Source organism: Lytechinus pictus, chromosome 18 (genome assembly GCF_037042905.1).
Source record: "Lytechinus pictus isolate F3 Inbred chromosome 18, Lp3.0, whole genome shotgun sequence".
Classification (NCBI taxonomy): domain Eukaryota; kingdom Metazoa; phylum Echinodermata; class Echinoidea; order Temnopleuroida; family Toxopneustidae; genus Lytechinus; species Lytechinus pictus.
Genome location: NC_087262.1, coordinates 12,463,632 through 12,480,086, shown reverse-complemented (window position 1 = coordinate 12,480,086; position 16,455 = coordinate 12,463,632). Strand labels below are relative to the sequence as shown.

The 16,455-nt window shown below is 35.6% G+C and overlaps 1 protein-coding gene across 1 annotated transcript; it reads left to right on the top strand.

Annotated features, from left to right (window-relative positions):
* The first annotated feature begins 5,165 nt into the window (after nucleotides 1–5,165).
* On the top strand, nucleotides 5,166–13,423 carry LOC129281407 (vesicle transport protein GOT1B-like). The gene is made up of 6 exons (XM_064113197.1): nucleotides 5,166–5,285; nucleotides 7,109–7,200; nucleotides 7,769–7,947; nucleotides 9,211–9,292; nucleotides 10,256–10,447; nucleotides 10,920–13,423. The coding sequence occupies exons 1-5, from the start codon at nucleotides 5,261–5,263 to the stop codon at nucleotides 10,292–10,294; spliced, it is 417 nt and encodes a 138-aa protein (XP_063969267.1). The 5' UTR covers nucleotides 5,166–5,260; the 3' UTR covers nucleotides 10,295–10,447; nucleotides 10,920–13,423.
* The last annotated feature ends 3,032 nt before the right edge of the window (nucleotides 13,424–16,455 follow it).

The window sequence follows — 16,455 nt, the reverse complement described above, 5'->3', positions numbered from 1 at the left end:
TCCATCTCAGAATGGTCTTCATTGTGTCTGACTATCATAATGAGGATTTATGATGTCACATCAAATTTTTCTCTGCAAATTCGAAGTCATGCGAGCTTCATGCGAGCCAGGCCCATTCATCACTCAACCTTCATCACATCACAGTCACTGAACGTATTTCTAGTACAGTAGTATACAGTATACACAGTACTGGGGCATAAAATTGTCGTATAAAAAACGTAGAGGGCGTAAACACTTTGGCCGCGTCGCAGATTGGATTGATCGATCCCATAGAGATGTATACTAATTGATCGATCCAGAGTAAATTTTATGCAAAACAAATTTTGAATTCCCTCACCATGCTCACTTGCCATACATATTGTCCTATTTACACGAATTATTGATTTCTAAAAAATGAACATGTTTTGTTTTTGCAGCCTTTCGTTCTGAATTCAATTTCATTTCAACTTATTCAACCATGAAATACAATAACATACAACTCAATATAATGCATCAATAAAAAACAAGACTCACAACTCCCAGATGAGTTTTTCTGATTCGATCGTCACCAAGAAGCAAGTCCGGGGTTCGATCCCCGGCCGCGGCACCTATGCCCGTGAGCAAGGCATTTAATCTACAATGCTCTTTTATCCTGCTTTCAAATAAATGGAAATGCTATATGCATTATTAGTAACAAGGTGTGCACCTTAAAAATAAAATAAAAAAGCATGGCCGTAGGCCTACAGATGGGGGGGGGGGGGGGGCTCTTGCCCTCCCAAATTTTTCACGACCAGGAAAAAAAAAGTAACGAAAAGGAAAGGGATAAGGGTGAAATATGATAATGTTTTCTGAATATCATGTCAAAATCTATCACAAATTTTGATTTTTGTAATAATAATGTCGAAATTTTTGCAACTTCCTATTAATTTTACGCGATAAGCCATATCGAGCCCCCTAAAAATGTTTGGTTAATTACGCCACTGCCACGAAGTAATTCTTCTCGATAATGGTCGTACAGTAGAGGACAAGTCCACCCAAACCGTTGATTTGAATAAAAAGAGAAAAATCAAACAAGTACATGTATAGTACTGAAAATTTCATTAAAATCGGATGTAAAATAAGAAAGTTATGGCATTTCAAAGTTTTGCTTAATTGTCACAAAACGATTATTATTCACATCCTGGTTGGAATGCAAATGAGGGTACTGATGACATCACTCACTCACTATTTCTTTTCTGTTTTTTTTTTAAATATATACAAAATGTAATTTTCTTTTTCTTCTCATTATCATGTGAATCAAGATTCCATTCCTCCCTTAACACGAGGAATTGTCATTGCTTTTTTTTGGGTGTGTTTGTGTGTGTGTGGTTCAGTAAAGTTGGTCTAAATATTGTAGAATTCAAACAATAAAAAATAAAGAAAGAAATGTTGAGTGAGGGACAACTTCAACTCATTCACTTATTTGAATGGGATTTGATTATCACGGGGCTACAACTGTTTTGTGAAACTTACCAATTTCAATATTTTCCGAATTATTTTAGATCCGATTTTGATTTTTTTTTAACTGATTCACTTCAACCTTTTTGTTGGGTTGACTTGACATCATTTTAAAACCGTACCTTGTGGCAGTGCATGATCCTAGATGGGACGCACCCCCCCCCCCCCAGATTTACCTGAGGGTGTTGCGTGTGTTATTCTCCATAGGTAGCAACCATGGAAATCTTGTAGGAATACCATAAGTACCAGAATTGTAATTAAAATCACCTTCATTATTTAGCGGAACCCCCCCCCTTATTTTTTTTTGTACTTGTCAAATTTTTCCTGGAACAAAATCAGATTTATTTTATAGCGAAACCTTTTTTTCGTGACCAAAATGGCCTTTATTTTGGAGTAAAAACCTTTTTGGCGTGTCAAATTTGAATCAGCACTCCTGTTAAAAAAAAAAACGTGCCCAGGGCCCTGTGGCAGTGGATTAACCAAGTGTGGCTGTAATATCGGTATGTTCAAAACAATATTCTTTATTTATTAATGAAAATTAATGTAGGCTTACCTGATGAAAATTTGAGTATTAAATTACAATATGGCATTTGCAAGTGAGCACTACTTTTATTCCTAAATTTATAAAAAGCTGCGGGAAATCGAAATGAGCAATTACAGCACAAAATTTTACAATTTCAATTCGAAAAACAGATATTGTGATAGATTTTCATTATATAATTATTTAAAAAATCATATCACATTTTATCCTTCCCTTTGTTATTCATTTATTTTTCTTTTTGATCGTGGAACCTATTGGGGGGCTGGCCCCTCGGATACGCCAGTGATCAATATCCTTCACCTCTGGGGAACTGAACTACCATTATGCGTTTTCCTTTCAAGGGATATATATCAAGCACGAATGATTATGATTTACGTATTGTTAATTGCTTTGTTTTCAGTTCAATATGACGTGAATATCAAAGTATTTGTGTAAATTGAAAATATAACATATAACTTTAAGGTCTATAAATAACGCGAGCGCGAAGTGCGAGCTGAAAATCTATACTACACTGACCTGAAATAGGAACATTTTAACCTAATTCATCAGGAGAATAAATGTTTGACTGATCAACGATGCATGCGCGAAGCGCGAGGTGATTTTTTGTTTAATATTAATGCCTGAAAACGGGACACTATAATCAATTTCTCTCACTAGACAAAATAAGCGAGGACGAAATGCGATCTGAATATGAAACTCCAAAAAGAAACGTTTTAAGTGTGGCTTTATATGTAGGAAACCATGCATTAAAGGGATGCTCCGGGCTGAAAATATTTATATCTAAATAAATAGAGTAAAATTCACAAAGCAAAATGCTGGAAATTTCATTAAAATCGGATAAAAAAATAACAAAGTTATTGAATTTGAAAGTTTAGCAATATTTTGTGAAACAGTTTCATATGCACGTCATCATGAATATTCATTAGGTGGGCTGATGATTTCACACCCCCACTTTCCTTTTTCTTATGTTATTACATGAAATCATAATTGTTTCATTATTTCATACATGTGTGTGAATAATATGTCTCCCTTATCATGAAATAAGTTGCAGCAATAAATATCTAATCCACCGAATCAGTTGTCAATCAAATTTTTTTAGTTCTTGGAGGAAAAATTTGAATAACCTGATTTCATATAATAAAATAAGTACAAGTGGGGATATGACATCATCAATTTGCTCATCGAATATTCATGAAGACATGCCTAGAACCGTTTCACCGGAAAATGCACTTTAAAATGTCATACTTTGTTATTCTTTGTCCGCATTTGATCAAACTTTCAGTGTTTCGTTTGTCTGTTTGTTTTATCTGTTCAAATCATATTTACTTCAGCCTGGAGTATCCCATTAAAGAATCCTACGAAATTAATAATGATAGCTCGAAGCTCTAGCTCAAAATTTTGGAGTTTGAGGTCCTAAGATAGTATGAATTTCATGACCAAAAAGCGAATAGCCCCGAAGTAATATGTCTAATAAGAGAGCGCCGGAAGCGCGAGCTGATTTTAAAATATTTAAACCAGCGCTGTTTCTATAATAACTGTTTATACATCCATGCTTGAGAATTATATATTAAAAAAAAAAAAAAAAAAACTACTGTGATGTTCATTATAGTAGAGCACTGTAAAAAAAAGAAGCGATTTTACTGTTTATTTACCAGAAAAGGGGGCATTTGTCTATTAAGGGGAGCGCCAAGCGCGACCTGAAAAGGGGAACATTTAATTAATAATAATCCGCTTTTATATAGAGCTTAATACATCGGAACGACGTACCTATGCGCTTTACAGATATATTATTACCCCGGTCATCGGATTTAATCAGTTATTCCTGCACACAATGTGTGCACATCCACCACTTCCTGGCAGTCAGTCGCCGGTGAGGCGCACACAGCACTGGACAAGTCATGACTTTCACATCCTACCGGGTACCCCGGGTACCCATTTAGCATCTGGGTCGAGAGTGGCAAAGTGTGGATTAACGCCTTGCCAAAGGACGCCAGACCGCTGTGGGATTTGAACACACGACCCTCTGTTTACAAGGCGAGGGTCAGAACCATCATTGTCCATTGGCGAATTTTTTCATGAATATTTCCTTCGACTCCTCGAACAGCTATCACAGCTGACCCTTTTTTTTTTTGGGGGGGGGGGGGTAGTCCTAAAGACTAAAGTTAATATTTAAGTATATTTTATTATTTTACAAGATAAGATAGTTTGATTAGGACAAAATAATTCATACAAGCGCAATTATCCTACAAGGATCCATTTCAAAATCCATTTCAAAACACCTTTTCAGTAATTTAAATTATTATTGTTTAAAGGACAAGTCCACCCCAGCAAAAAGTTGATTTGAATAAAAAGGAAAAAATCCAACAAGCATAACACTGAAAATTTCATCCAAATCGGATGTAAAATTATGACAATTTAAAGTTTCGCTTAATTTCACAAAACAGTTATTTGCACATTCTGGTCTGTATGCAAATGAGGGGACTGATGTCATCACTCACTCACTATTCCTTTTGTATTTCATTATGTGAAATATGAAATATTCTAATTTTATCCTCATTGTCCTGTGAAACAAAGTTTTATTCCTCCCCGAACTTGTGACATAATTACCATTGTTATAACATTTTATGGTTCGATTAAGTTGGTCCTTGATGTCAAATTGGTAAAAATTAAAATATTGTATAAATCAAACAATAAAAAACAAAAGAAATAGTGAGTGATGGAGTACGTCATCGACTTACTATTTGCATGCCACTGAGTTGTGCATATAACTGTTTTGTGAAAAATAAGCGAAACTTTAAAATGTCATAACTTTCTTATTTTACATCCGATTTTGATCAAATTTTCAGCATTATGCTTGTTTGATTTTTCTCTATTTATTCAAGTAAACATTTCTCTGGGGTGGACTTGACCTTTAAATAATAACTTTTCAGTTATGCCTTAAGTTCATTGAAGAAGGATTAGCAAATATGTTGATTAACTCAAGTAGGTCCATCATTGGTATCTGGATTCATTCATTGCAGTCATGCCTTACTTTGGCGCAAGTCAAAAGGTGTCAAATTTTTTTTTTCTCACGGCATATTCCCAAATTGACATTTTGCCTTTGTCATTGTCAATATATGAATGGGTGGTTGTATTTTTTAATTATTTTGCGTTAGGAAAGATACCATAACTTATGAGGTGGCTTTCTCGTCGCGTCGTCATCAGTTTTTTCCCCCCGAATAAAAACACACATCTTTCAACAAAATGTTTGAAGTTACGGATACTCAGAGTAAGTCGTGGTAGAATAAACCTTTCTCATGTTTTAACGTATTTTTATCGAAGTAATTTTAAGAGAAATAACAATAAACGTAGATCTCCACAGCTACCTCGATTCCACAAAAAATAGCGCGGTCCCATCTGCTCATATTTGTGTAGGGCCAGGGGTAATTCTTTCAACTAAAGGCTAAGCTAGTCTTTAGTTGAGGACTTCGTGATGATATTTGTTTAACATTTTAACATATACTTCTTCATCACGAAGCCTTAAAACCCCTTCCATAGGCATATAAGAGATACATGTAAACAAAGATGGATTTCCCTAGGAAATCGGGAAATCCATCTTTGAGTTTGAACTTTGAAGCACTCCTAGTACCAATGAGGTCCAACATTACATGTATGGACCTCATAGGCGACATCAGTAGTATTTTGTGTCAGAAATCTTTGTGAAGATGATTATTTTTGTATTTTATCAAAACTACAAGCTATCGTACTGTCTAATCATTACATTTCGATCTCACTAATTGAAAACATTGTTAGCAATAAAAAAAATTGAAAGAAATGAAGGGGAACTTACATTTTCACGGCTTTTTCCTGATTTTCTGGGCAACTGCTCCTCTCTTCTGACTCGCGATCGAAGCTGATATGAAGATCACGTGATTCGCGTTCTCGTCAGCTGATCGGTTGGTTATTCTTTTTGTCAGACGTTAATAATATATATTTTATAATGCTAGCATTCATCGCTAATTTAGGTGAAAGAGATTGAAGTTAAACAGCGCCAGGTCGGAATCATAATTATTTTGGAAGAGTGTATTTATACACTCGATCTCATACCTGACGTAGACGGCGCTATTCAACAAATGCACAATCTTCAATATAAAAATAAAACAGAAAGAACGCCTTGAACACAGGCCAAAATGCCTAACGATTTCTCCGCGGCATTAACAACTATCGTAAAGGGCGCTCCATTTATCAATAAAGATGGACGCTAAGCTGTCTATGGCGACAAAATTTGCCGCAAATATTTACGAAGAATTGTGAGAAATGGTCTGAAAATGCAACAAAAGAACCGGTGAGTACCGATTAAACATTATTAAATTTATAAATAGATTATACATACCTTGTAGATTTAGTTTTTAAGGTGATATTAGTGCTTAGTTCTAAGCTAGGGAGGCCCAAACGCGCGTGAGTGGAGTCCCAGTTTATTAGCACGGGTAAGTATTGGGGTGTCGCCTAGAGTGCTTTGAAGATAGAAATCACATAAATTTGTATCATTTTATTTTCTAGCCTATGCCTAATGCGTATGAAGGTGCAAAAAATATGTTAATAAAAAGGTTAAAAATGAGAGGTTTCTTATCAGACCGATCTCGTGTAGATCCCTCGATCCATTTGTAAACAATGAAAATACAATAGGCTTGAACCGCTTCGTCATGATGTACCTGATCATAAGCGATTACTAAATGCCGTTTTGAAGAACAATTTATAGATAAAAATTATTATTTTACAAATAATACAATTTAAAACTTGATTAGAAATAATTATTATGGGCATTATCATGGTTTATGTCACCAGTCCATTCACTGCCGTTTATTTCGTCAGCGGTGGTGACATCTTTCCACTCCCATTGACTTTGTACACAACGAGCGCGCACACACCGACACACACGAGAAGAGAGGTGACAAATTTCACGATAAGGCCTTATTATGATATATAGTAATTATTTTTAATCAAGTTTTAAATTTTATTATTTCTGTTTTTCATTCATAGTGATTGGAATAAGCTAGTAAAATCTTTTGAAAGAATTAACCTCTGATTTTATTTATTCTGGTTCATCTTCAGAGATTGGAATCGGTCTTTCGGGCTTTGGAATGTTCTTTTTGTTCCTTGGAGTTGTATTTTTATTTGACAAGGGATTACTTGCTCTTGGAAACGTAAGTTTTATGATATCATTTATACATTTGTGAATTAATATTTTCTTTGTATCATGATATTAAATGTATTACTCTTGATAAAAAATACTCATATTGAAATAATTTTATTTGTCGTATTATTTATTAGGTATTATTAGAAGCAGATTATTTAGGAAATATTTGATTTCTTATTACTTATGTCCTTTGTAGATTCCTAAAGATTCCAATGGTAGACTTTATAAATAAAAAACTGTTTTTTTTTCAGAAGAGGGGATGAAATCTCAAAGTGTAAAGAAGGAATAAGAGAGAGTTGAAGAATTACTAAAAAAGGAAAGATTAATATAAACTAAGTAGGTGTGATAAAGAAGGTAAGCTTTGCTGATCCTGCACCTCCCCCTTCTTTTTAAATCTTCTACTGGCTTGATGTAAGCCTGTACATGATCATTTGTAAAAAGAAATGTTATCAAATTGATGTTCCTTCATTATTTATGTTTATTTTTCTATAATTTGTTCATGTATGGTCTCATTATTGATTGAGCACTGTTCTCTTTTATGTTGTTATATCTCTTTATATGTCATTTATGAACAGATCCTTTTCCTCTGTGGTCTGGCATTTGTGATTGGTCTTGGGAGGACGTTCGCATTCTTCTTCCAACCACACAAACTTAAAGGAACAGGGTTCTTTCTTGGCGGGATATTTATTGTTTTAATTGGCTGGCCTTTAATTGGCATGATCATCGAGACCTATGGCTTCTTTGTATTATTTGGGTAAGAAATTAGACATTTGACCTTTATGCATAGGAAGGTGATCTGGGGCCTGTTGCAGAAACAGTTGCGTTTAAACCCAAGTCAAAATATCAAGCGCAAGTCCCGACCTGAAAATCAAGTTGCGCAAGATTTTACGAGTTGCGGTAGATCGCAACTCTTTCTGCAACGGGCCCCTGGGCCTGGTTGGCATTTCATGAAAGTTGTCAGCTCTGACAATTTAGTCAGTGCTGAGAATTTCAGTGAAATCCTTGGTTTTGATTGGCTGAGAGGCTCTGGCCTCTGACTGTTACTATGGAAAATGTCGGAGGAAGACATTTTTTTAGTGCCAAAAACTTCATGAAATGGTCCCCAGCAGGCATTTGTCACAACTATTATAGTTAAAGGTCCATAAAGCATGAATCAAGTTTTGGTTAATCTAAAGATTATGCATTTTCAAAGTGTGAACTCGTCAGATGAAATAAATTGGGATGGGAATATCTTATATTAAAGAGTTAAATTAATGGTTTAAATGTCTGCCCATGAAGAACACCTGCCTATCTTCATTGGGCGATCTTTCGATACAGTTTTGAATATAGGCCTAATTTGTAATGAATGATTAAAAGAATATTCTGTGCTTACTGGAAAGATGAATTCAGAATGACTGCTGTTGGGTAGTTCATAATATCGCCCATGTGTCAGGAAGTAGAACCAGACAGTCTGTGGTTGACGCTAGAGGTCAAAAGAAGGTCAATTGTATTCTGCTGGTAATTGTTACCTGCTACCCCCAAACCAACAATAAATCATGAAAATTAAATTGTGAGACATTTATCTTAAAAAAAGCACATCCTAAACTTAAAAAATGATAAATAACTTGACAAAATCGATAACAAGGAATTAGGAGAAAACAAGGTTTGAAGTTCAGGGTTCACTCAAGCATGGTATTTGCACACTTTTCAATCTCAATAAAACTTCCAAGTAGACTTGAAAAATTGTTGTCAAGAGAAAGTCTTGTATCTCTTTTTAAAAACTTTTTAAACTTCAAATTTGACAGTATGAGGAGGAAGAATTACCCTTTCATAAAAATAATTTTAAAAAGAATTTTTACTTCTTGAAGACTAAATTACTATTTCAGCTGTTTGCAGAGAACCTTCCCTGGCAACTTATTGTTGATATTGGATGGCGGGCCAGTGGCCACAATTTTTATTATCAATAGTTATGTGAAATAGATTATGTACAATGTAAGAAGTTTTATATATTTTTTCTGACTGTTCTCTATCTTTTCAGAGGATTTTTCCCCGTGGCAATAAATTTCTTGAGGAGAGTTCCGGTTATTGGAACGATAATGAATTTACCTGGACTTAGTGCTGTAAGTCTGCTTTGTATCATTACCTAATCCCTTTTTAGTTGATTTCCAGTTATATCACTTTAATGACTTAAGGCATAGGGATTATTTATTGCCAGTGAAGTACTACCTCATTTCAAGAAATACCTACTTCAGAATAATATTAAATACCCCCATCTCTGTCTGTCTCTGTCTCCAAAAAGTATAGCATTAAATTTGTCAGTTAATGGATGTAATATTACAGGGTTCCAACAGTCATGGAAAATCCTGGAAAAATTTGTGGTCAGGGAAAAGTCAGGGAATTTGCAAATATTTGTGAAAAGTCATGGAAATGTCATGGAATTGCATTTACCTCTTGGCTATGGCAGCTTTCCAGTTTGTCGTGTCTCGCAACTGTCATACTCTGCTATTATAATTGGTATTCATGATTTCCATTTTCCCAGTTTTGTGACATCCCAAATTCTACATAACTCCTGGGGCGTCATAGGAAGTCATGGAAAGCAGCAATTTAGTCATGGAAAAGTCATGGAATTCTGTTTTCAAATTTCTGTTGGAACCCTGTATTAAGACAAAAAAATATTGTAATTGGTTATTTGATAAACTAACTGCAAATTCTGATTTATCCAAGAAATTGTTCAATTGAATTGGATCAGACATGAAGAATTCTCTGCTCTGAATGGAAAGTCAGGTTGACAAGATTTATTTTTCATATACAGTATTTACTTATTTTTTTTCTATACAATTGATATTATGCAATCAATGTTTTGTAATTATATTCTTATTGTCTTCAGAAAGACCTTTACAAAACCTTTTCATAATGAGTAAATAAGTGAATTCGACCATGCACATGTAATTCTGTTTTTGTGTCAATGCTACCCACTTTTCAGAATCGTATCTAGTGATTTGTTCTTTTTTTTTTACAAAGTTACAATGTAGTTCTTCAAGTTATATTGTCATTTTTTTAAATAAATTTGTATTTTAATACAGTTCTTCAGTAGATTTGAACAGCACAACACCAATGTATAACTCACCTAGATGATCCTGTGAGGATGTCAACATTCTGGCCTGTATTCTTGAAAGCTGCATAACTTAACTGATATTACCACTTTAAATACAACAGCAACAACTACTACTTACTATTGTGTCAAGGAAGACATGGTTATTGTTTTAGCCAAAGCAGTAGAAAACCGTTTTCACTACCTTCCTAAAACTAGTTTACGGGAAACTAGTTTAGTGGAAACTAGTTTAACGTGTAGTGAGAACGGTCTAAGCCATCTTGGTCGAGATCTTCCAAACCGGTTCAGAAAACCACCTCGTGATGTAGTTTTCAAGATTGCTTTGCCTCGTTTAACTGGTTTTAGCGTAAGTGAGGACACAACCGTTTTTTGGGATGCGATCTTCGCACATTTTGAGCGCGCTACTCCACACGACAGGTGTAGAATGCCTACGCTGTGGTTTCGAATTTTTCGCCAAACGTGTCACCCCACTGAGTGCGTTTTCATAGCAACAAGATCGCTTAACGTGAAGTGATTTTGAAAACCACTTTCGTGTGATCAAGTGGGAACGCTAGCAAAGCGATCTTCCAAACTGGTTTCCTGAATTGGTTTCCAGTAAACTAGTTTTAGAAAGCATAATGAGAACGGTGTCTAAGGTTATTTATGAGACACTCTAGACATGACTAGAATCCCAGTTCCTACAGATTAGTATAACCTTGGTCATTGGATTCAATCAGACTTGCCCATGCTCCATGGACATTCACCACTCCCTGGGGAGTATACCAGCCAGTTACCATGCAAGGCGTTCACAATGATGGTCAATCTGTAGTGACTTTCACATCCTCCTCCACTCCATGGGGAGTATTCCAATAAGAATATTTTGTGAGGCGCTTAATAATGCTCGAAAAGAGTGACTTTCACATCCTCCACTACTCCTTGAGGAGTATACCATCCCAGTAACCATGCAAGGCACTCACAATGATGGACAATCTGTAGTGACTTTTACACCCTCCTCCACTCCCTGGGGAGTATTCCAACCAGTTTCCCTGCATGGTGCTCACAATGCTGGACAATCTGCAGTGACCTTCCTCATTCCCTGGGGAATATTCCAACCAGATACTATTTGAGTCGCTCACAATGCTGGGCAATCTACAGTGACTTTCCCACCTTCTCCACTCCCTGGGGAGAATTACAACCTGCTACCATTTGAGGTGTTCACAGTGCGGGATACCAATCAATGATTCTGAGAACAGTTTTGTCTGGACATCTGTCTACCGGTATCTCTATATTTAAATTTACTTACCTTGAAACCAGCACCCAATCTCCGTTAAGTGACCGGTTAAGCCAGTTTGAAGATTTTTTTCTTTCCAGAATATAGGCCTGATAATTAGATAGCAATGTTATTGTTAATGTTATTTGTGTAGATATATATTTGTAGGTTGTTTACTTTTACTTGCCCAGAGGAACATCACATGTTTATGTATTTTTACATGCAACTGTTCTTATTCTGCCCCGCGGCACCACGTATTTTGATAGGGAGGGGGGGGGGGGGTAAGAAGATGACCCATTTTCTTTCTTTATTGAATTACAGGGGTAACATACAGTTACACGACCATTACTTCTCTTTTTTGTTGCTCTTTCAATATTGTTTTCTCTTAATTTTTCTTCCTCTTTCCTATCTCCTTTTTTCTTGTTTTTTACTATTTGAAAAAAAAATCAGTGGAGGCTTGGCTGCCCCCCCCCCCCTGTAGAGTGCCGCCCCTGTAACAAAACTTGATGCCATGACAATATTTTAAAATTCTCCTGAGAATAATTAAAGTAATGGACAGATGTTTGATTTCATATTTCATAGAATGTTGATTTGTATTTCTAGATAATTGCAAGTTTCTTACCTCCTACAATCTCCTAAACCAGCATCTACTTATTAGCAACATACTTCTGAATGATTTTGCAGGAGGGCATTTTTCACTTTGTTCTTTTAAAATAAGTGTTTGGTACCGCAAAATCATAAAATAGCCTTAAAAACAGGCATACTAAAGCTTTTCAACATGCACTCATCGGAGTAAAATCGCATGAATGACCAGAATGCTAGAGCGAAACAATATATAGTAAAACTGAAAGAGACAATGGATGCTAAACGATGAACAGTGATTGGCTTCGTTCTAGCGTTCTGATCATTCATGCGATTTTACTTGGATGAGTGCATGGAGAAAAGCTTCAAAATGCCTGTTTTTAAGGCTATTTTACGATTTTGTTCATTTTGTTGTACAAGAACAAGGATACATTTCTTTCTTTTAAATGTAGATAGAAATTAAGATATTTATTACCAATGCCTGTATATTTCAAAGCATAAACTCACAGAGCTTTACCAGTTGTGCTGTTGAAATTCGCAAAAAATTGAAATGGTTCAATATATTTGGCATTTACTGAATATTGTCATCGTCATTCAATTTTTTCATTTACTAAGTACCTGGTGAGTGTTTCATAAAACTGTTTGTACTTTGCGAGCGACTTTGGAAACAACTCACTGGTGATCCTTTCTTGTGGTAAATGATATGCACCAGATTCTCAATGGGGTTGATGTAGTTCCAAAGAAAGGATCACCAGTCATCAGTAAAGTCGCTTGTAAGTAACTAACAGCTTTCTAAAATACCCATCGGTACTTCTTTGACATACACATTGGTAGTCTGTTACTTTGAACATGTATGAAAATCTATGTTTATAAAGGAGTAGCCAATGCAGAAAAGTAGTGAATTTCTGACATATGAAATAAAACTGATTTCAGATTATATCTATCCAAGTGGGCTTTCCTAAAGCTTTTTGTAAATTACTGAAGACTTTATTGTTTACATACGACTGTTGACCCTTTCTTGAAAGCTAAATCAACATGAATGAAAATCTTGGATATCCCATTTACCATGATAAACAGTCAACAGTTTAAGTCTTTGGTAACTTACAGATAGCTTTATGAACTGGCTGCCTGTATTCTATGATCTACATGTAGCACAAAATTATGACTTTTAGAGCTTGATATGGGGGGGGGGGGTCTTCTTAAATTCTATTTTCACTTCATGATTTATTCAATTTTTTCTTCCCTTAGAACCCCTTTTTTACATTTTCACATATATTTTTCTGAACTCGTCTGAGTACATTCCTTTTATATTTGTGTTTATGATTACAAAGAAATTACTACCTTTGTCCACAGTAATACATAATTGGAGCAATTCAAGCATGAGTACATTTAGTCAAAGTGTAATACTAATATACATTACTAGAGGTGACACTTTAAAGGCAAATTTATCAGACACATTTTCATGAGGAAATAATTATTAACAAAAGTTTTCCTGCTCTTGTCATGAACATTATCTTCAAATTCTTTTTCTTCTGATGGCCTGAAGGAGAATTTAAGGTATAATTCAAAATTTCATCAAAACCACTGTCAATGTAGGTGGTTCAATGCACAACATGATCAGAATTTTTCTTATTTTGTTATCTCATTTTCCCCCAGGATTTCTATATAAGTATACGAGGGCAGATGACAATATGCTTTCTTATTTATCATAACTGTAACTTGACATCCAACCTTAGGGTAAAGACACTCTTAGGGAAAATGGATACTAATGATAACTAAATGAACGTGGTGTTGTATTTAGTAGTAGTATAAGCAATTCATATCTAGACCCTAGCCGGAGTTATCACAGTTGTATGGCTCAGTGGGTTAAGCAAACGGAACACAAATGTTTGTCACTATCTACTTACATATATTCAGTGATCTTTTTGTCTCACCTGCATAGCAGAGTGAGACTATAGGCGCCGCTTTTCCGACGGCGGCGGCGGCGGCGACGGCGGCGTCAACACCAAATCTTAACCTGAGGTTAAGTTTTTGAAATGACAGCATAACTTAGAAAGTATATGGACCTAGTTCATGAAACTTGGCCATAAGGTTAATCAAGTATTACTGAACATCCTGCCTGAGTTTCATGTCACATGACCAAGGTCAAAGGTCATTTAGGGTCAATGAACTTAGACCATGTTGGGGGAATTAACATCAAAATCTTAACCTAAGGTTAAGTTTTTGAAATGTCATCATAACTTAGAAAATATATGGACCTAGTTCATGAAACTTATACATAAGGTTAATCAAGTATCACTGAACATCCTGCATGAGTTTCACGTCACATGACCAAGGTCAAAGGTCATTTAGGGTCAATGAACTTTGGCCGAATTGGGGGTATCTGTTGAATTACCATCATAACTTTGAAAGTTTATAGATCTGATTCATGAAACTTGGACATAATAGTAATCAAGTATTACTGAACATCCTGTGCAAGTTTCAGGTCACATGATCAAGGTCAAAGGTCATTTAGGGTCAATGAACTTTGGCCAAATTGGGGTATTTGTTGAATTACAGCCATAAATTTGAAAGTGTGTTGGTCTAGTTCATAAAACTTGGACATAATAGTAATCAAGTATCACTGAACATCCTGTGCGAGTTTCAGGTCACATGATCAAGGTCAAAGAACTTTGGCCACGTTGGGGGTATTTGTTGAATTGCCATCATATCTCTATAAGTGTATTGGTCTAGTTCATAAAACGTGGAAATAAGAGTAACCAAGTATCACTGAACATCTTGTGCGAGTTATAGTAGTTTTCAAAATCAGCACTGCTGCTATATTGAATCGCGTGATGCAGGTGAGACGGCCAGAGGCATTCCACTTGTTTATTTGTTCAGGGCCCCGTTGCATAAAAGTTACTATTGTGGTAACTTTGCCATCCAACGGTAACTACCATGGTAACGATGATCAATGGCCAATCAACATCAAGGATTCCATGCCCGTTACCATTGGAAGGCAAAGTTACCATAATGTTAACTTTTATGCAACAAGGCCCAGATGTCCATAACATTCTTTTTCTATATGTGATTTTAATCACACATGTCTACTCTCCTCTTTTAAATGTTTGATTTCATGCAAATGATTCCCAATTTTAGATTCCTTTCTATTCATGTTTATTTTATTTTTCATTTTAGCTTTCATCTTAAAATCAAATATTGTTTTGATCAGCGTTGAGTTTTTGTTTGTAAATATATTTATGGCACTGCACGTGCTTGCACGGAGGGAGAAAATGTGAGACACATGCAATGAACAAACAAATCACTTTTTGAGGAACAATTATTTTGCCTGTATTATTTGATTTATCAATTTTTATTTGTTTCTTCAGAAATAGCAGAAGAGGAATGTTTAGTTTTTACAGACTTTCAGATCAATTAACTCTTAGATGGACAAAAAACAAAGAATGGTTATTTAGATTTCTATGCACAACAAAACGGTCTATATCTACATGATTTATCTATGTCTTAAGCTTCTCTAACTGATATATTTGATTTAATGTAGTCATTTTAATACAATTGTGAAATGATGTGACTTGTCTGAACTCCTGTTTCTGTTAGGCTTGTGTGTTATCGTCATGTATCATACAACTGCATAAAGATGTCATTTTATTTGCTGAAGAAATATGTTTAATGCTTCAATATTCCCAAGCATTAGAAGTGGATTTAGGTTATTATCAATCCACTTTGATGTGTTAATCTGAAAACTTGTTTTGTATAAAAATAAAATGCATTCTGGTGTGCAAGCATCTGATTTAATATAAAGATGAAAATTAAAAATACATATTTTAGCTTTTTTTCTGTAATATCTACTTAAGTAATAAGAAATCATGGCCACAGTGCATTTTAGGGGAAAGACTTAAGGGGAAGATTATTTCCCTTTGGTTTTAGTTGAAATATACCAGAGACAATGATAGAAATGGAGAGGAGGGGGGGGGGGGGGAGTACAGAAATATAAACTTTGAATGGAAGTAGAGATGGGGAAACCAATGATGATAAAGGGTGGAAAAAGAAAGGAGAGAAGAAGGGAGGGTGGAGTGAAAGGAGGGGGAACAAGGACAAGAGGGAGAGAAAAAAGGGTAAGGCTGGTAGTAAGATGATGAGAATGAGATGGGAGAGCACAGAGATGAATAGGGGAGACACATAAAAAACAGTGAGATGCAAGGGAGAGAGAGGGGCATGCTGGATGGGGGGGGGGGGGAAGGAAGAAGCGGGGAGAAGGGGGAGGAAGAAGTGGAGAGAAAGCAGTCAAGAACAAGGATTGGGAGGGAAGGTTTAGGTGAAGGTGTGATGAGATGGGAGCG